The 22,500-nt window shown below is 33.1% G+C and overlaps 1 protein-coding gene across 1 annotated transcript in view; it reads left to right on the top strand.

Moving 5' to 3' along the window:
- The window catches only part of LOC113056464 (calcium-activated potassium channel subunit alpha-1-like), a 41,924-nt gene extending 21,355 nt beyond the window's left edge, over window positions 1–20,569 (top strand). Inside the window, exons 3-9 of the mRNA XM_026223267.1 lie at window positions 8,020–8,081; window positions 13,916–14,009; window positions 14,926–15,037; window positions 18,737–18,812; window positions 19,918–20,003; window positions 20,241–20,410; window positions 20,486–20,569. Coding sequence (XP_026079052.1) covers window positions 8,020–8,081; window positions 13,916–14,009; window positions 14,926–15,037; window positions 18,737–18,812; window positions 19,918–20,003; window positions 20,241–20,410; window positions 20,486–20,569 — 684 coding nt within the window. The remainder of the gene's footprint in view (window positions 1–8,019; window positions 8,082–13,915; window positions 14,010–14,925; window positions 15,038–18,736; window positions 18,813–19,917; window positions 20,004–20,240; window positions 20,411–20,485) is intronic.
- The last annotated feature ends 1,931 nt before the right edge of the window (window positions 20,570–22,500 follow it).

Here is a 22,500-nt window from a genome sequence, read left to right as displayed (position 1 = left end):
ACTAATGCATTTCTAACAATAAAACAAATGTAAAACCTATATTTATGAATTAACATTAACATCAGTTAGTTGTAAGCTTTAGATCAGGAAAACATCTTCAAGAAAATTAATGCAAAAAAAAAAGGTCCTACAAATACAGTCAGTTTCTTTAACTTTACACAAAATATAAATTCTAATTTCTTAACCATAATAATAATAATAATTATAATAATTTTAAATAAGGTTGTGTTAATCTTAATCTTTTTAAAGTTTTGTTTAGAATTTGTTAATTTCTACATATACATTTCTGACAATAAAAAATATAAAGCCTGTTTTTATAGATGAACATTACTCAAAATAATGCAGTAAAAAGTGCTTTTGCAAAGTATTCTTGCGCATACAATGAATTTGTTTTAGTGACATAAGCTTCCAGTGCACAACAACAACACACAGACAAAATTACATATAAATATAAAGACAAATATTGCATAAATAAAAGTGTATGAACAGTTGTGCTATAGATAATAATGGAATAGAATAAAGTGAGATGCAGGGATGTACTAGGATTAAGGGTTACCAAATCAATATAAGGATATTGCATATTTTTATTGCATAAGTGCTGAACATTTCTTACTTTCTTTCTTTCTTTCTTTCAACATTTAACTGTTCATGAGGTAGATTGCCTGAGGGAAGAAACTGTTCTTGTGTCTGACTGTCCAGGTATTTGCGGCTCTGAAGCACCGGCCAGATGGCAAAAGTTGAAAAAAGGGGATCCAGAGTGATTTTCTGAGCCCCTTTCCTCACTCTGGATGTATACAGTTCTAGTTCATCTAACCTCTTGTCTGTAAGCAGACTCTTCTGGATGAGACCGAGGACTGTAGTGTCGTCTGTAAACTTCAGGAGCTTGACAGAAGGATCTTTAGAGAAGCAGTCGTTGGTGTACAGGGAGAAGTGCAGCGGGGAGAGAACATAGCCCTGAGGGGCACCGGTGTTGGTGGAGCAGCTGTTGACATGAATTTCCCCAGTCTCACTATCTGGAGATCCACTGACAGATAGAGCTAGGAACAGAGAGCTGGGTCAGTTTGTTCTGGAGGGTTGTTGGGTTGATGGTGTTGAAAGCCGGACTAAAGTCCACAAATAGGATCCTCACTTAAGTCCCTGTTTTGTCCAGATGTTGCCGGATGAAGCACAGTCCCATGTTGAATGCATCATCCATGAAGATCTGTGAAAAGATGGGGGCCAGCTGGTCAGCACAGGTTTTTCAGACAGGCTGGTGTAACACCATCTGGGCCCGGTGCCTTTCTTCTTTTGTTCTTCCTGAAGACCTGGCGCACATCATCCTCACAGATCTGAAGAACAGGAGGAGTGGAGAGGGAGATTGCAGGAGGTGTTAACGGTTGTGTAGGGAGATGGACAGAACAGGTGTGAGGGGGTTTCTAATCTACAGTAAAACTAATTCAGGTCGTTAGCAAGTCGTTGATTAGCCTCAGTGCAGGGGGACGGTGTCTTGTAGTTAGTGATGGCTCTCAGACCTCTCCACACTGAAGTCGAGTCGCTGGAAGTGATCTGATTTTTAGCATAAAGTTTCTCTTTATTCGGTGTGTTCCTGACCTGATCGTACAAGACTCTGTCCCCATTCCTGGATGATGCAAGTAGATGTCTGAGTTTTGCTGTAAACTAAGGCTCATCATTTGTTGAATGTTAAATAGGTCCTGGTAGGAATACATACTGTATATCCTATAAAAAATAAAAATAAATAAAAAACAATATAAGATGCATTAATGAATGTTGACTGTTAGCTAGCATTTCTTGCACCAATTTAGTTTTGCTTTCCATTTACTTTCATAAATAAACCTTTTTTTTTTTTTTGCTACTGTACCTTTAAGTTTCCTATATGTAAATGACCTCAGGTCAGGAAAGCAGCAGGAATGTCATGCTGTCATGAAAAAAATAGGAGTATTTTTTTGTAAAATGTAATAACTTGTTTTATTTTTAATTCGAAACTCTTGAAGCATTATCTTGAATGCAATAGAAGTCTCTTTCGATGAAAGCATCTGCAAAAAGCATGAATGTAAAATAAATGTGGCACTGACGTGTTTTCATCAGATTGACACGGTCAGAAACACACCGATGAGAAAGAGAAGCAGGTCGTTCCAGTTACGTCTCAGCTGGGACAAATTCACTGTCCTGTTTTGTGAGCGCAGACACACACACACACACACACACACACACACACACACACACACACACACGCTGTACTGTAAGTGTTCTCCAGCCTCCTGCACAGGTCAGAGATCTATATTAGACAGACCTTGATCCAGATTCATTGATGATTGCAAGTATTTCTAGAAGCAGAGAGTCTACAGAGCTGTAAGTGCTGATTGATCTGTCTGATCGTTCATAGAAATTAATCATTTTATTCATCGATGACACATTCAGTTGATCAAAAGTGACAGTGAAGACATTTATAATGTTAAAATAAATTCTATTTCAAATAAACACTGTTCTTTTGAACTTTCTGTTCATCTGTGAATCCTGAAAAATAAAATGTATCACAGATTCCACAAAAATATTTTCAACATTGATAATAATCAGAAATGTTTCTTGAGCAGTAAATCATCATATTATTCTGATTTCTGAAGATCATGTGACACTGAAGACTGGAGGAATGATGCTGAAAATACAGCGGAGCATCACAGAAATAAATTACACTTTAACACAGATTCACACAGAAAACAGATGTTTTACATTAGAATATTATTTCACAATTTTAAATTTTTAAACAAATAAATGCATCCTTGTTGAGCAGAATAGACTTCTTTCAACAACATTGGCTGCTTTAAGTTAAAGTATTTGAATTTATATTTGATTTTATTTTAAATGATATTTTATTAAGTAAAATTTACAGTTTGATTTGTTTGCTGTATTTTTATTTTATTTATTAATTAAAACTTGTAGCATGTTTGAATTGTTCGTTTTATGTTTTTTTTATTGTATTTAATTAATGAATAAAATTTTGCAGCAAATTTGGATTTTCAGCTTTGTTTTATTTATAATTAATTCAAATTCACAAATTAATTGTAACCCTATATAATGTATATATATATATATATATATATATATATATATATATATATAAATAAAATATATATACATAAAGTAAAATTCACATCAAGTTTATATTGCTTGTTTGTTTATTTATGATTTCATGTAAAAGTTGCAACAGGTTTGAATTGTTAGCGAAGTAAATGCATGTTTTACTGAAGAATGATTTCCATCATGAAGGTGTAAATGAAGTCGTACGGTCAGTGTTTAAAGTGAGTGAGAGGGTCAGAAAGGTTAGCAAAGAGAGATGAAATAACCTGCTCTCGTTGAGATGAGACTGAAAATCCTCTTTGTCCTCTTCCACATGCTCAGAGTTTTTAGCAGAACAGGCGCCTCGATCCCAAACCCTCGTTATGAAATTCCTCTTATTTGAGTCTCGTACACAAAATATCATCAGGGCATTACATCACAGCCCTGGATTACACTCCAGCAGGGAGTTACAGCAGCAGTTCACACACACACACACACATTCATATTCTGCCTTTTCCATTTGTTCTGAACCTCTGTGAGTGTGCAGACATGCAGTTTAATGCAGGTTACTAAGATATTGTCAACGTAAAAGACCAAAATATTCATGATATCTCTGAAACAGGGAATTGAATATTGAGATCGATCATCAGCCAATATTAACTTTTTATTATTTTAGTTTAGTTTTTTTATTCATGTTTTTCACTGCTCTGGTAATACAAATGTGCAGGTTGCTGTTCTCATTCAGTCATTCATTTTTATTTTTATTTTTATATTCAATTTGTATTATTTAAACATTATATTATATTTAATTTTAATTAATAAAACTTATTTTCATTTAAATGTAAGTTCATTTTTAAAGTTTATTTTACTATGTTTAATTTTGATTTATTTGTATTAAATTATATTTTAATAGTTTATTTTATTAGTTTATTTTAAATAATCCCCCCCCCCCACACACACAATTATTACCGATTTGGCAAAATACTTTTTGTTTTATTTTATTTTACATTATATTATTAATTTATTTTTATAATTTATTTAATTAGCATTATGTTAGCCTAAACCGGTTTCACAAAAATTGTATGAATTCTACATAAGCATGTACCGGTAGCTATACTTTAGAAACGTGTCCATCTATTCGTATTATATATCTATCAGAGTTTATCCAAACTCATATTTGTGTTTGTTTTCTAGAATACATCTGATTACTGCGAACACTAATGAGATCACGCTGTGAGTTCTCTGCTTTGACTGTCATTTATCATTTATAGCGTAACGCTAACGCTCTCCATCCTTCACAAAGCACTTGAACAGAAGATCTGTGACATTTCCCTCGCTTTACTACAGCCCTTCATTTACAGAGCGCTGCGAGGATGAGGAGGATGAAGAACGCTTTCAATAATTCACTAGCTGCTGTAAATGCTCTCTCTCTCTCTCTCTCTCTCGTGTCTGTTGACAGGTGAAGGAAGTTCTCTCTCTCTCTGTTGTATTCAAGCCATTAAATGCAGTGACATTTCTGACAGAATGGAGCGTCAGGCGTCTGATCTTTAACGAGTGTTTCCAGCTCTTATTTACAGGACACAGCTGCTCCAGTGTACAGCTTCTGTGGCTGAGAGCTGCTCTGGGAAATCTGTGAACAAACACATTTGTTGGTTTGTTGTTTTGTTTAGTGCTTTGAGTTTTTTTTTTTTGATTGATTGATTGATTTGCTATCAGTTTTTACAGTCTGGATCAGAGCATGAATATTAATGTTAATATTTAATAATTATATATAAATATATATATATATTTATATATATATATATATATATATATATATTTATATATATATATATATATATATATATATATATATATATATATATATATTATATTTTTTATATAATTGTAATAAATTATATTTTAAAAATTATATTTAAAAAATATAATAAAATTTTTGGGGGTGATTTGCTATTTGTATTACTATTCTGTAAACAATATTGTTTTTGTTTAGTGCTTGAGCTTTTTTTTTTTATTTGATATAAGTTTTTACAGTGTTTTATTTGAATTTGTGTGATAACATTAAGGTTTTGAATTTGAATTAATTTTAATATTTTAATATATTTTATTTTTATTGGATTGTCAATATTTAATATATATTTAATTTTAAATAATACTGATAATTGCCTATATGTTTGTTTATATAAATATATATCAATTATAAAATATATAAATATATAAAAATTTAATCTAGTGAAATTATTTAAAATCTGAAAACAGTCGAGCTGCTGGAGGCGTGTCGTGGGCGGAGCTAAAGAGTCACAAGCTCTTGAGCACAGATTGCCAACAAAACCGAAACTTGATGCACTCATGACCTTGTTTATAAAACATCTGTCACACTTGAAAAACACTTTCTGAAATGTATATAAACCCGGATGGAGTGTATATGGCACAGAAATACTTTGTCATACGTCCACCTAGTTTTTTGAAACTTTGGCCATGTTTGAGAGAATCCAGCTCTTTAACAGTATTAATAACTCAGAAAGCATGAAATAGCATTAGACCCCTTTAAGAAGATCTGTTGTCGTTGTGTAAGCTCGTCTTTCTATCATTTGACCTTATGCCGTCTGGAGTCAGTTTTCTAAAGCGCCGGCGCAGACGGGTAATGAAATGCGTGTGACCTTTGACCCCTCTTCTGCTGTCAATCAGTCAGCGATTAGAAATCACACCAAGTTTCACTTTCAGACGACAGATTAGATCTCACACAACTCACTCCTGCATTTTTTTAATGTTTAGTTTTATATATATATATATTAGAAATACTAGATTACTATATATTTTTATACATTATAAATTATTTTTTAGCATTAACATTACTATGTGTGATTTATAATATCCTATTTATATTACCACCATTACTAATAATGTTTTAAATTTTAACTATTTAAAATATTTCATTTTAAATGATTGGACATTTCCATTTGCAAAAGTGCCTAAAACCATAACCATTTTTTTTTTTTTACTTGAAATAAAATAAAATAGCCTATAAAAAAACCAAAAACGTATTTTATTATTTTTTTTAGTTTGCATGTACTATATTAATGAAAACTAAATTGCTAATAACATTAAAATATAATATATTACGTAATATATATTAATACATATTTAAAAAAGCTAAAATAAACAAAAAAATCTCAGCGATTCAATGTATATACAATATATATATATATATATATATATATATATATATATATATATATATATATATATATATCAAAAGTTGACTTGAGCTGTATTCTGAGCTGATGCAAATATATTTGATACTTTCAATATAACTACAGTTACTAATAATATAAATGTATTAGATTTTAATTATTTAATAGGTCATTATTCACATGTAATTTTAAATAATTGTGATAATATTGATAATTACAGTGTGTAATAACAAATATGATTTTTTATTTTATTTTATTATTTTTTTTTACATAAAAATGTCAAATGAAGTCAGGTTTGTGTGTATCAGTGTATGAGGCAGTTCTGATGAACTCTCACTGAACCTGTGGGTTTGTTGTGTTGTTTGTGAGCATCAGCTGCTCCCTCTGCTGGTCACAGGGGCCAAAGTGGTCCATTACCATGGAAACAGATGTGTCAAAGGATGAGAGAGCATGAATCAGACTCCAGACGAGCGTTCGGCCTCCTAAAACCAGCCGTTTAACAGCATGTTTTGACTTGGACTCTTGTGTGTGAGAGGCCATTAAAAATACATGCAGGTGTTTTCTCAGTGTGAATTATTCAACGGTTTACAGACAATAGCATTTCCCCTCATGGAAAATTATCTACTGTAGATGCTCATTCAAAATGCATGAGAGACTCACAGCGAGAGGAAGACCTCGTTTCCTCCACATCCACACACCTTGAGTTTAATTCTCAAGAGATAATGAAAATCATCATTATTAATTCAACCTCATGTTGCTCCGAACCTGAAGATCTGAGATGCAATATCAAGCTGGTTTTGCATTTACACAGCTTAAATAATAATGAGAATTAAATAATAAAGAACTAATTAAATATTGTAGATTATTCTATAATTATAATTTTCATTTAATTGACCTTTATGTAGTAAAATTATTAAAGCTAAAATATGATACTGATAAAAAACAAACACAAAACTAAATTACTATAATAATCTTTAACTGAAATTAAAATGTAAGTTAAAATATATATGTAAATAAAAACTAATTAAAAGTATTAATTTCAATATTAATTCAAAATATCAAAATTATATTGAAATAACTCTCTCTATATATTTTACATCACTTTTTTATTATTGTATTTATTATTATTATTATTAAATGTACCATTCAAAAACATTTGGGTCAATATGATTTTTACAATTATATTTTCTACTCATTAATTAAATATATATATTTAATTATTATAAAAAAATTATTATAAAAAAATTATTATAAAAACATATTTTACTCACTAGCAAGACAAAACTTCTCACACAAAGCTATAATGTGGCTTCAGAAGATTTTATATGATACTGTTATGGTGTTTTATGTCTCTTTTGGGGATTGAGCAGCATGAACATTCTACTAAACGTCTCTTTTGGTGTTCCACGAAACAAAGCTTTGGAAGAACATGAGTGAAAGACGACAGAAGGTTCCTTTGCTCTGAACAGTTCCTTTAGAGCTGGATGTGAGATCTGATGTTTTTCAGTGTTTCTTCCCCCTGTCCTCAGTGGCTTGATGTTTACACACCATCCAATTCCTGCCCAAATCTCATCAGGATCTTTCAATTAAAATGGGTCTCTGCCAGCAGGATGTTCTGACTAATGAGAAAGACGTCCCAGTTCATCTGGAATTACACACACACAAGCCGAGCGTTTGAAGAAGTGTTTGCTTTTATAAACAGTGCTAATCGACAGCATGTCACTGTCTGGTTTAAAGTAACAGACATGTTTTGTTGTCTTGTGTGTTTCAGGTGGTTCTTGTCTTTGCTCTGAGCATCGGAGCCCTTGTGATTTACTTCATCGACTCCTCCAAGTGAGTTTATGTCTTATTTTTATTTTTTTACATTTACATTCAGGGTTCAAAATCAACCACCAACTTTAACAAATGCAGGTAATAAAAAATGCAAAAAATAAAACTAAGCATGAATATTCATTGTAAATCTGGTTTTCATTTAACTTGAATATTTTGGTCTGGTCAAATGGACATTTTTTATGTAATTTGTTTTTCATTTACTGTGAATAAGCCTTTGAAATGAAAATAAATTGTTCAAATTGTATTTGATTACATTTTAAAATATATTTTTTATTTTAAAAAGTTTAAACGTATGTATTATGCATTCATATGATTACCAGTGTTTTGAATAATACATTTGTATTAAACTGGGTTATTAAAGTTGAATAAAAGTGAATTAAATCAAAATGACTGAAGTAAATTAAAATGAAAAAAATTAAGAAGAAAAAAGCATAATTTCTTGATGGTTAACATTGATTTAAAACTAAAACTGAAATAATAAATAATGAAAAAAATAGACATATTTAATGGGGGGAAAACAAAAATATTAAACCTAACATTACAATGAAAGTAGAAAAACATAAAAATAAAAAGAAATTGAAAATCTTAATAATAACTATAAGTGTATCTCAGTTAAATAAATTTCATATGGCACTATTACTGTTCAGATTTTATTAATTCATGATTTTTAAAAGTTATATTCAGTACCTTTTTGGAAAATTAAATGTCAATTAAACCATTTATATAGAATGCAGGAAAAATATCTATGAATGATATATATTATCTAATATATACATATTATCTATATGATATATTATCTATAAATAATATATAAATACACATTCATGAACTGGAATAACCATTTATGATGCATTTTCCCTATTCAAATGTTCATTGTGGACTGTTTCCATGAATAAGTGATGGGGACTGGGGCGGAAGGAATCGTCCCTTGGGCTTCGACAGACAGATTTAGGAATAAAAACACGGAGAGAGTGAGTTTAGAGCATACGGGGGTCAAACTGACGTCATCGAACATCTCACACATCAGCGAGCTCATAAAGGTGAAGAACGGTATGACACAACCAGAACTGGGCTTTACATAAAAAATCAGCAGGTGCATCTGTCAAGAGAACATCTGGTGGTTTATAACTCACGAAAACAATAGTTTACTATGACTATCTTTCCATTCACTGAAAGTATATATGCCGTCAAGCTCCAAAAAAGTATTATAAAGCAGTTTATTTGCCTTGTGCACTATATATTTATTATACTGTATATTGAATAATCATTTAGCTCTCAAATCTCCTTCCGCTGCAGTTCAGTTGGTCACAAGACACACGAGAACCAATTACTTCTGGTGTCATTGACAGGTTTGGAAAGACATGACAGTGTGTAAATGATAAGGAAACCAAATTAACCTAATTGCATCACTTCAGGTTAAATACTAATGCAATTTGGTATGTATGAGATGACACTGGCAGATAGACTTACACTGAAACGTGTAGTTGTGATCCTGGCTGCTTTGTGGCGTCTTAAAGGAACAGTTCACATAAAAATGAAAAGATGTCGAGGAGTTCGTTTCTTCGTCAGGTTTGGAGAAATTTAGCATTGCATCAGTGTCTCATCAATGGATGCTCTGCAGTGAATGGGTGCCGTCAGAATGAGAGTCTGATAAAAACATCAGAATAATCCACAGCAGTCCATCAGTGAACATCTGGAGAAGACAAAAGATGAAACAAATCCAGCATTAAGATGATTTAAACTTTAAAACCATTGCTTCTGGCTAATGCTAAAAAGTAATCTGGTCTGAATCAGGAGGGAAATCATTTTCTGCAAATAATCTTTTTTGGGTGAATGTTACTTTGAACATTATAAAAGCATAACACATGCATGAATGTGTGCTTACAAGTTTTATTTCAGTATTGTAAATATCCAAAGCGGAGTCTCTGTTTCAGAACAGTCTCTCTTGTTTCAGTAAATCTTGTTCTGACCTATTGTGTTGTAATCTTTCAGATCTTTCATATCTGTATAGCATGTCCTGTTCAGCATTAGAAACATGCACTCATGCCGTCCTGCTCAAAACAGACCTGTTGACACAGGAAGTGAGCCTCATCCTCTTCCTTATTAGTGCATCATGGGGGATTTAGCAATTTGATGTGAGACTTTGGCCTCTGGCTAGCAGCGTTTAATTGTGCTGAGTGCTGTAAACCTGCAGCGGGGCATCGGGTCACAGCGCAGGACAGCACTCGAGTGTGAGCTGAAACCACATCACAATACGAGCGGGTTTGACTGGCAGAGACACAGCAGGTTCAGACGTGGGCGAGCGCCATTTCTGCCTCTCTGTAGCCTTCAATCTCAACATTTGTTTCCTGCAAGAAGTGTGATCTAAACATAGCCACAAACTCTCCTGCGTTCATGAAGGTCCTGTGGATATCACTGATGATGATTGATGATTGTGTGAATGAGGAACATGCGACAGAAATATCAGAAAGGACTGCAGATATGGATATGGATGGATGGATGGATGGATGGAAGATTGGATGGATGGATGGATGGATGGAGGATTGGATAAATGGATGGATGGAAGATTGGGTGGATATGGATAGATGGATGGACGATTGGATGGATGGAAGATTGGGTGGATATGGATAGATGGATGGAAGATTGGATGGATGGATGGATGGATGGATGGAAGATTGGATGGATGGAAGATTGGGTGGATATGGAAAGATGGATGGAAGATTGGATGGATGGAAGATTGGGTGGATATGGATAGATGGTGGAAGATTGAATGGATGGATGGAAGATTGAATGGATGGATGGAAGATTGGGTGGATATGGATAGATGGATGGAAGGTTGGGTGGATATGGAAAGATGGATGGAAGATTGGATGGATGGAAAATTGGATGGAAATGGATAGATGGATGGAAGATTGGATGGATGGATGGATGGATGGATAGATGGATGGAAGATTGGATGGATGGATGGATAGATGGATGGAAGATTGGATGGATGGGTGGAAGATTGGGTGGATATGGATAGATGGATGGAAGATTGGATGGATGGATGGATGAAAGATTGGATGGATGGAAGATTGAATGGATATGGATAGATGGATGGAAGATTGGATGGATGGATGGATGGAAGATTGGATGGATGGATGGATGGATGGATGGAAGATTGAATGGATAGATGGATAGATGGATGGATGGATGGATGGATGGATGGAAGATTGGATGGATAGATGGATAGATGGATGGATGGATGGATGGATGGATGGATGGATGGAAGATTGGATGGATAGATGATGAATGGCTAGATGGATGGATAAATGGATTGATGGAAGGTTTGAGTAATGGATGGATGAATGAATGGATGGTAAATAGCTAGCTAGCTGGCTAGCTAGATATATAGATAGATGAGTTGATCAGTAGATGAAGAGATGATTGGATGGATAGATCAACGGATGATTGATGAATGGCTACTGTAGATGGATGGATGGATGAGTGGATGATTGGATGGATAAATGATGAATGGCTAGATGGATGGATACATGGATTGATGGAAGGATTGAGTGATGGATTGATGATTGAATTAATGGATGGTTGATAGATAGATGGATGGATGGATAGAAAGATGGATGGATGAATGAATGAATGGATCAATGAATGGCTTGATAGATAGATAGATAGATAGACAGACAGACAGACAGACAGACAGATAGATAGACAGACAGATAGATAGATAAATAGATAGACAGATAGATAGATAGATAGATGGATGGATGAACACTTACTTTCATCATCTGAATTTTCATCCTAATTGAATTAATTTTCCTATTATTCTCATTCTAGTTCAGCTTCCTGTGTTTTGACTGATTCAGTTCAGATTCTCGCTCATGATCTGAACTGGAGCAGAGCTGATTGTTGAGTTTTCTGGATGTGACCTGTGACCTGAGCTTACTGTGGAGTATTACTTACATTAAATGTCTCTTAATTACAGCCGGGCTTGAGTTTCAGTTCAGTCTCTCTGACCTGCGGGAACAGAACCCAGCTAACAGAGCTGGATAGAGTTGTGTTCTCAGTCCTGCAGCTGTTCTTAAACTCCTTCAGGTTAAGAGTTTCACAGCTCGCTGTTCTCTCTCGGGTCCTTTGATGTTCAAAGCCTTTGTACAGGAGCGTTGAATCACTTACACTAGAGTCAAACCCAGTCCACCAGAATCACAGACTGAAGCTGAGAGATTAGTGTAGCGCAGGAAACATGACTGAACTCTGAACTGCTACACACACACACACACACACACACACACACACACACACACACACACACACACACACACACACACACACACACACACACACACACACACACACATACACACACACACACACACACACACACACACACTCACACACACCCACACACACACACCCCATACACACACACACACACACACACACACCACACCCACACACACACTCACACACACACGCACACATACACACCCACACACACACACACACAGACACACATACACACTAACGCACACACACACACACACACACTCACAGCCCCACACACACACACCCACCCACACATGCACACCCACACACCCACACACACCCACACACACACTCACACACACACACGCACACACACACACTCACACACACACACACGCACACACGCACACACACCCCCATACACACACACACACTCACACACACCCGCACACACACACACACACACACTCACACACGCACCCACACCCACACACACACCCACCCACACACACTCACACACACACACACACACAAATATTAATTTCAAAAAGATTAAAGTCATTACTGTAATATGTAAAAAAATATATAAAAATAAAACATTTAAATAGTGTTTATACATCAATGTAGTATATATTTTACTGCTCTTAATTTATGCTGATGTAATGTACAAGTTATGATTATATTGTTTTATTACATTATATATTTAAACTGTTTTGTTCAATAAAACCATTTGATCACTTGCTTTTGATACTTTATTTGAACCAACTATTATTGCCTCATTTCTATTTTATGTATTTTAAGCCATTTTAAAGTCAATTGATTGCTCATGTCTATTTTTTTACCTCAAAAAAAAAAAAAGAGAGAGAAAATTATAAAATTAAGTTCTATAAAATTAAATAATGGCTAGAATAACTGACTGATTAGTCGATTACCTAAATAATCATTAGTGACTGAGAGGCTTATGTTTTACTGACCAGAGTTTCCTGACTGAATAATGCACATATATCATTCAGAATATATGTGAACTATTAATCATTCGATCTGTCCTGAGAAACCAAAGACAACGTGTCAGATAAACAGCTTCCACCTGCCATCATTTGCTGTAAGAAAGAGTATTCATGATACACATGTGCCGACCGTTATGAGCAGTAAATATCTGCATGGAAAAAGACTCTTCTATTCTCCTTCAGGGGATAAAAACATTGAGCTACTGTACAATAGCACACATCAGAGTCATAATATCATTGCTTTAATAATTCATGATATTTCTGAATAGTCTTCTGCTTCATAATGATGTTCATTCTGTCAAGAGTAAGATGCATTTAACGTCTAAATGTGAGCTGCATTATAATTTTATGAAATGAGCGGATTCATTATTACTGAAATGTATTGATCGATCGGCCAATGCTTTAATGAAATAATTCTTAATGCAGATGTGAAAGATTCAAGCTATAAAATGAGTGCCAGATCATTTACATGCAGTATTGACTTCCAGGTTATTGCAGTAAATACTGTATTTCACTGAACCTTCATTAAAGTGAACGTCGGCCTGTTTTTCTGTGTTTAAACAGACCCATCGAATCCTGTCAGCAATTCCACAAGGACTACACTCTGCAGATCGACATGGCCTTCAATGTGTTTTTCCTCTTGTATTTTGGACTGCGCGTAAGTTTAACATGAACTCTACATATTTACAGATGCAGCTGTTCAACAATCCTTTTTTTACATACCATTATATATTTGTTAAAATTTTGTAATATTTTTTAACGTTAAATATAGATTTGATTTGTTTTAATTCCATTATTGGGAATTACATTTTTTAATGTACGATTTAAGTATAGGCTTTTCATCTAATATTTGTATTTTAAATATTTTATTAAGCAGTTTATTATTCAGCAATTCTTTATATACTTTTATACATTTATTAATAGTATGAGTAAGCCTTTATTTTTATATATTATTTTAATTTAGTTTTTAGCAATTTTTGTAATTAGTTATTATTATTATTATTATATTAATATTTATTTCAGTGTTATTTTTATATTAATTTTATATATTTCTTTATATATATATATATATTAAGTTTTAGTAATTTTCTTTGTCATTTTTATTAGTTAAACAAATGTTTACGTTTGGGTTTTACATGTCATATTTCGATATATTTGTAATTATTTAACTATTCAGTTTATATTAGTGTTATTTGAGTATTCATTATATTCTTTTGTATATTTCTTAATATTTAATATTGGCTTTGAAGTTCATATTGTGTATTAGTTATATTTTTCATGAGTTTAATATTAGAAATTTTTTCTATACAGCTTTGATTGGTTTTTATTTAAGTTTTGGTAATTTTAGTACTTCATCTTAAACTTATGTATTTTAAATATATTTTATTTTATATATTATTATTTAAGTTTTAGTTTTAAATTTATTTGTTTTATATTTTTATTATTTATTAATAGCTTTATTTAAATTACCAAACATTTTTTTTAAGAGTTTTATTTTTTAATTAACAGTGAAACTGGTTTATTTATATGTGTTTGTTGACGTGTGTTTTGTCTTTTTTTCTGCATCTTCTCAGTTCATCGCAGCCAATGATAAGCTGTGGTTCTGGCTGGAGGTGAATTCGGTGGTGGATTTCTTCACCGTGCCGCCTGTGTTTGTGTCCGTGTATCTGAACAGGAGCTGGCTGGGTAAAACACTCTCCCATTACTGACACTTTACCTCTAATACCTGATTATTTCATCAGATTATGACCAGAGAGTGTCAGAAATGTAAAACCCACAGGCTGATATTATTAGATGAAGGTCTCTACCGCCCCCTGCTGGACAATACATGCACTAACTCTTAATCTGTCAGGAAGAACAATCTGTCACACACCATCCGTTACACCAAATCAGCTTATTCAGCAGCTCGATGGGATTTGTGATCTCTGGACTGCTGGGAATTAAAGAGACGTTCTCTAGAAATCCTCCTATTGTTTAGAACGGCTGATTGTTTGCTCTCATGCATCAAGTTTAAAGTCTTTTGAGGGCACGTGCAGCTCGGGTCACATATAAACCTTTAAATAATCATAAAACTAGAGCGGGAATCATTCAGCTGCCCAGAAACAGACAAGTTCATTAACTACTTTGCAATTAGAGACTGTTTTTACTAATTTAGGTCAGAATGATTGTCTGTGGTGATGAAGCAGGACGCAGATGCTGTTCTTAGAGCTTAACCTGCACTGAACTGCTATATTCTTTTAATGAAGTGTGTTTAATTAACGGCAGAACAAGCACTTTCACTGAATAATTCATGATTTTTCAAAGGAATGACAAATCATTTACTGGTTTGGAGTAATTTTTGGAGCCAAAACCCATTTTTCTTAGTGAGTTTGGTGTTGACTTTGTGCTTTAGACTTTTCTTCAGCAAGGACGCATTAAATTGATCAAAAGTGACAGTAAAGTCATTTATAATGTTGGAGAACATTTCTATGTCAAATAAATGCTGTTGTTTTTAACTTTCTATTCATCTGAGAATTCAAAAAAAAAAAAAAATGTATCGATGTTTTCACAAAAATATTGCATTGCACGACATCATCATATTTAAATGATTTCTGCAGGATAATGTGATAAAAATACAATTACATTTTAACAGATATTCACATAGAAAATAATATTTATAATAATATTGACATTTTTTGTGTTTTTTACTGGTGTTTTTGATCAAATAAATGCAGACTTGGTTCTTTAAAGAAATTAAAAACATCTACAGAGCTTTTAGTTAGTTTAAATAAAACTGATCCATCAAAGTGTTGAAAAGCTTTTACAAGCAGGAGTGGTTTTAGAAGGAGGCCTTTATAATGCAGTAAAAGCGCTGCCCTCTGCTGGTGATAAAGCAGAAAAGCACTAAATAAAAACGGCAAATATCCTCTGATTGGAGAACAGGTCTGTGTGCGACTGCTTTAGTGCTTCATCAGCCTCATGAACTGAGTCGTGGTCAAAGCGCAGCTTATGTTCTTCATGTCTGCGTCTGTTTTCACTGACTTTAATCCTCCTATAGGAACAGGAGGTCATTATTCAGCTTTCATTGACTTAATGTCCATTGATGGTACGTGTGTGTGTGTGTCCAGAACATATTGATCCTGGTTTGGAGTGTTTTCGTGCATCCAGTCTGTTTTTAAACATCAAAGACATTAGTTTTGTGTTGCCGTCAGCTATAGAGTGGTTGCTTAGCGACTGCACCGCAACATTCTAAAAGCCATTGAAAACCCGTTACATTGTATCGGTGAGTTCTGCACGTGCTGCAAACCCACTCTGAAGATCTTCAGGAGATGTTGGAACACAGATGAAACATTTGTAGTAACTGATGATTATGAAGTCAGAGTTTGTGAATCTGCAGCAGATGATGTTCATGTTGAACAGGCTTTCTGTCTGGCCTCCGCTTGCATCCCAGGACTACTCCTAAAGGAGCTTATGCTGTAATATCCTGATGAAAAGGGTTTGTTCTAAGCTTTCACTACATGACTACATCATCACAACTGGGATGTCGTTTTTTTCTGGTTCATTTCGACCACTTTTCTGCTCAGAATGGCTTTCCCTTGGAACGAGACGGAGCTTCTCACTGCTGCACGTTTGACACTGTGAACTGGGAGCATTTTATATCAGAATCGTGGTCATGATCCCGACTAAGATGTTGGTGTACAGGAGCCCTGACGGGGCCACGCGCACCGAGGCCCTCCCGAACAGACGCAGACGTAAGAAGTCCTGCGGCGAGCTCTTTCACAACGGCTACCGTGTGAAGATGCTCCACGCGCCGGTCTGTGAGAGACACGAGCGTGACGACTGTCACCACACGCTGTCCTCCTGTCTCCATGCCGTCTCGTACTGGGGTAAGAACTGATGCTGGAGTCAACACGGACTGATGGATGTTTCCCTCTGATCAAGAACAAGCAGACAGTGATAATAATACAGATGTTTCCTCTTGTATTTGGAGACAGTTGCTTGGTTTAATTTGGCATTGATTCCTGAGACATGGGACAAAATAAAAGACTAGAAATAGCTACATTTTAACTTTGATAATGATTAGAGATGATCAGTAGAATGTAAATATACCATTGCATTTGATTTTCTTAAAGTCTAAAACCTCTTTTCCTCACACACAAACTGTAGCTCAAAATATCTATACAGAAATATTAATAATATAATATATATATATATATATATATATATATATATATATATATATATATATATATATATATATATATATATATATATACAGAAATATTAATATATATATAACATACTATGTCCTAAAAGAAATAGATTTTCCTTTTTTATTTCAAATATTTTTTTTTAAATACATATTTAAAAAATATTTTTATTGTAAAAACAAAATATTTTATAATATTTATGAAATACCTACAATTTTGTTGGATATTTGTAAATATTTTAATAAAATCAGGCAAAATTGATGTCAGCAGACCTGGAGTGCACCTGCTGTTTTTCATAGACTTTTTATAATTTCAAACAAATTTTTTTTGTTTTTTTTTTGTTTTATCTGATATATTGAAAACACATGAAAATATTTAATTCATCTAAATAGTATTAATAATAATTTTTATTACCTTGGTTAAGGTCATTCATTATCAGTATTCCACTAACAATGCATAAAAATGAACCACGAGCACCACAAGGGACAAAAGAAAGACCTTTTTTTCTCAAGTTCTGTCAAAAACGTCATGCATAGTTGTGCATTAAGTGAAAGTGCGTTGCATTTGGGGATACAATATTTGGCGCAGTATGCTCTTTTGTTAATTATTACACATGTTGACAGATGTTTCATGTATACTGTGTCTAGTATGCATCTTATAGTCTGCAATGCTGAAACAGTATGTGCTGTTTAGTGTCTGCTTTCGACTGGAAAGTGACTGAATGAGTGTGTGTGTGTGTGTGTGTGTGTGTGTGACTCTTCTTGTGTTTGTGTGTTGATAACGAGCAAGGTCACCTCACTGAAGTCACATGTGTTTCTCTCGGAGGGTTTTTTTTTGCGCTGTAATGCTTCTGAAACCAGGGCTCAAATTTAGGCCCTTACGTCATGACTGTTGAGCGCAGATGTTGAGCCGACTGTCTGTCGCTCTCAGTCTAGAGAGAAATAAACTCCCTCCAGATGTGTTCAGTGCAGCGCTGCGGCTCTCAACACTCAGCGACAGATATTTGCACATTCCTTGCCATACTTTGAAGGTTTTACATTTTTGTAGCTGCGGTTAGTTTGTATCGTTTGTTAGTCGTGTTCTGAAGAAATCAGTGTCGGTGTTAAACATGGACGAACACTTCAAAGGTACGAGCTGAACTCGATTCTCTGTGTGTTACGATGTTTCTTACTTGCTTCTGCTCTTCTTCATGCAGGACTGAGGTTCTTAAGAGCCTTGAGGCTGATCCAGTTTTCAGAAATATTACAGTTTTTAAACATCTTAAAAACAAGGTAAGAATCCCTTCAAGTGCAGCATGTGATTTCTGAACTTGTTGAAAATAGCTGTTTATATTCCTCACCTGCATCTTTAATGAAAATCATACTTTCATAAATCTGATAACATTTTATAATCTATGTCCTTTTGCTTTCATATTTCTTTATAGTTAATTTAAAGTGTTTGTTCACAGAGAATGGTTTGCAGTTTTTTTCCAAAACATGATTTTAAAGAACAAAAAGTATAAATTCTTCAACTGACAAATAGTTTAACTGCAATTTTGTCTTATTATATTATTTTATATTATATAAAACACTCAGAAAAGTCTTTGTAAATAGGGTATAATAGATAGTATTAATATAGATACATTTACTGTATTGATTTTTCACTGGTGTTTCACCTGTGTGTTGAATTATGCAATGCATTGTGTTGTTTTTACGGTTAAAGGAAATGGCTTAATAGAATATGTCTAGCCAAAAATGTCCTGGTACCTTCTCCATTTTCGATGATTTTTTTCTTAACGTTTTATTTTATTTATTTATTTATTCATTTTGTTTTATTTTATTTTATTTTTATTATTTTTTCATTTTTTATTGTTTTGTTTATTTTATTTTTTATTTTTTATTTTTTTCATTTTGTTTCATTTATTTTATTTATTTTTTATTTTTTATTTTTTTTCAATTTTTATATTTTTTTTTATTTTATATATTTTTGTTCATATTTTAATTTGATTTTATTTGATTCCTGTCGTGCTTGAATAGCTTTGACATTGTGCTCAGAAATCTGTCGGTCTCCCTGTAGCTTAGATCCAAAGCTTTAGCGCAGATGTCCAGGAGAGCTTATTGTGAATGAATAATCTCACTGTAATTCATTCAAATGGAGAGGTGAATCTGAAATGATTTTTGGACTAAAATTGGCCAGTATTATACAAAGCACTTAAAGCAATTCTGTTCTTTTGCAAATGTTTTTTTTTTTTTTTTTTAATGAAAGATTTAGCAGGCTTTCCAAAATATGCTCTGGTTGAACTCAAAATGATGTGCAGTATTCGTTCACAAATGTTGATTCATGTGAGTATCAGTTGTGCGTTGATGTGAGTATTTCTGAATTTGTTTTTTTTTATAGCAACTCCATAAAGTTGGTGAATCTGTGCTCAATCTTTATAAGCACATGGCTGACGGCTGCGGGCTTCATACATTTGGTAGTCAATCGCATCAGGAATCAACTGGATGGTGAAAATTGGATTATTGTGATGTTTTTATCAGACTCTCATTCCTGACGGCACCCATTCACTGCAGAGCATCCATTGACTGAGACACTGATGCAGTGCTACATTTCTCCAAACCTGATGAAATTTTTATTTTTATTATTCCTATAATTGGATCAGTTTTGATTTGATGTTAACAAAAGCTTAAAACAGAAATACTGAGTCTGCTTGTGTTTCTCAGTGGAAAACTCAGGGGATCCTTGGGAAACTTCCAGAAATTCCCAACCGCTTTCCTACTGGGAGTGTGTGTACTTACTCATGGTAACCATGTCCACAGTGGGATATGGAGATGTTTGTGCTAAAACAACCCTCGGACGCCTTTTCATGGTCTTCTTCATTCTCGGAGGATTGGTAAAAAGCCTAAATATGTAGAAGATATCCCATAATAATTCCCCCACATCCTGCATCTCTGCCTCTGAGTATCAGGTCCTCAATCATTGTATCCTTGACAACCAGAGCTGGATTTTGCTTCAATCCCATCCAAACGTTCCCAGCTTCTGCTCGTCATGATAGAAAGATCTTCATGTGTCTACTGCATTGCGTGTTTTTGGCTCTTTTTTTTTTATTTCAAATGCTTTATTTGTTCATTTCTTGTGATTTCAAGTGGAACCATCATTAGGGAGTACAAAGTAATTCTGTTTGTAGAAATCATGACTGACTGCGGTTTTAGACGACGCCGACCCAATTTACCCCCACCCCAACTCCAACAAACTTTATGAAGGGTTGAGATATAAAACACACACCGTTACAGTCTCAACATACATGATACGACTGTCTCAAATTAAAATAGCATTTCAATTAAAATAATTGTAGAAATAAATACAAATATGTACAGGTATATCAATTAAAATTATATACATATATATATTAAATATATTTTGTAAATATATTAAAACTAACATTAATATTAATTATGAATAATTTTCATAAAGTTTTATAAAGATTAATACACAGATTATAAGATTAGATATTAATTGTAGTAAGAATTGCAGTGCTTTTATAAAAACATTAAATAATTAATTAATTAACATTAATATTTATATGTTAAAACATTAATAATTTTCAATTATTATTAATATTTGAAATACAAATGTTACTATATAATACATAAACAATTATATTAATTACTAAAATTGTTTTTTTTATATTGTAATGTATTAAATTAATATCTTATTATTAATTAATTCTTATTAAGTTTTGTAAAGACAAAATATTTAGCCTTTTAATTGTACTATGTAAAGTAAATTTTCTAAATAAATTAAGGACACATTAATTCCATTTACCTCATTTATGATTCAATTGGCCAGTTTTAATAATAAATAAATTAATTAATTTAAACTAATAAACATTTTAATAAAAATATTTTTCACTGGACAATTCACTGCCTATATGAAAAGTTTATATTATATATCTATATATAGTATAATTATATAAATATACTATTTTTTTTGTAAATTTATTAAAAATAAAATTTTAATATGAAGTATTTTTCATAAAGTCTGTTAATAAACAGATTTTGCTATTAACTGTAGTATACTGTAATGCTTGAGAGCTTCCTGTAATAATGTAAAGTGTTCATATCTGCTCGGCGTAAGAGTTTGCTTGGGACTAAACATGGCTCTTGAGGTTCCTCCTTTACATCTCCGTGTTCCTCTTAAAACGGCAGATCGGATCTCATCTGTGGCTTTTCTTCTTTACAACACGATATCCTTTAAACTGGGATATTTGTCAACAGAATGCTTTTACTTGTATCCTAAAACTTTCTGGGCAATGCATGAATACAAGCATTCTGCCTCTCACTGTCCACTCAATCTGTCTGCTTTTAAAGCTCCAGTATTTAACACTTAAAGGGATAAGTTTGGTGCTCAAATGATCAGTCTGTCATCGTTTACTCAGCCTCGTGTTGTTGCTCTCTTCGGTGGAACTTGAAAAAAGTCAATTTTAGGAACAACTTGACTGCTTTTCCGTATAATGAAAGTGATGGGGACCAAAGTTACAGTCCATGACTCGTTCTTCAGAGGAGAAACATGTGACTTCAGAAATCAAGTCCACAGATGATTAATAAATAAATATGAATAAAACAGGAAAATATGAGAATCAGTGATACAGACTTCTTCAAATATGAGACGGATTCTGCATGAATGCATCTTTCCAATTGGCTCCTTTTAAAATAATTAATTTTGTGGTGTAATACAAACAAAATATATCACAACATATAAGTGTTTTGAAAGACAATCCACTTCTTATTTGAGAGTTTTAAGAACTTATTGCCCTAATGATTAGTTTTTCATATAAATAAAGTAATATAATATTACTGTTGAAACATTGTTTTCATATAAATATTACATTTATATACTAATGTAATTATTGAAATATATTAAAAACAAGGATATTCTTTAAAATGAATAAAGATAATTATATACAATATTTTATACACACAA

This window comes from Carassius auratus, chromosome 37 (assembly GCF_003368295.1).
Source record: "Carassius auratus strain Wakin chromosome 37, ASM336829v1, whole genome shotgun sequence".
Lineage (NCBI taxonomy): Eukaryota > Metazoa > Chordata > Actinopteri > Cypriniformes > Cyprinidae > Carassius > Carassius auratus.
This window is presented reverse-complemented; position numbering and strand designations above follow the sequence as displayed.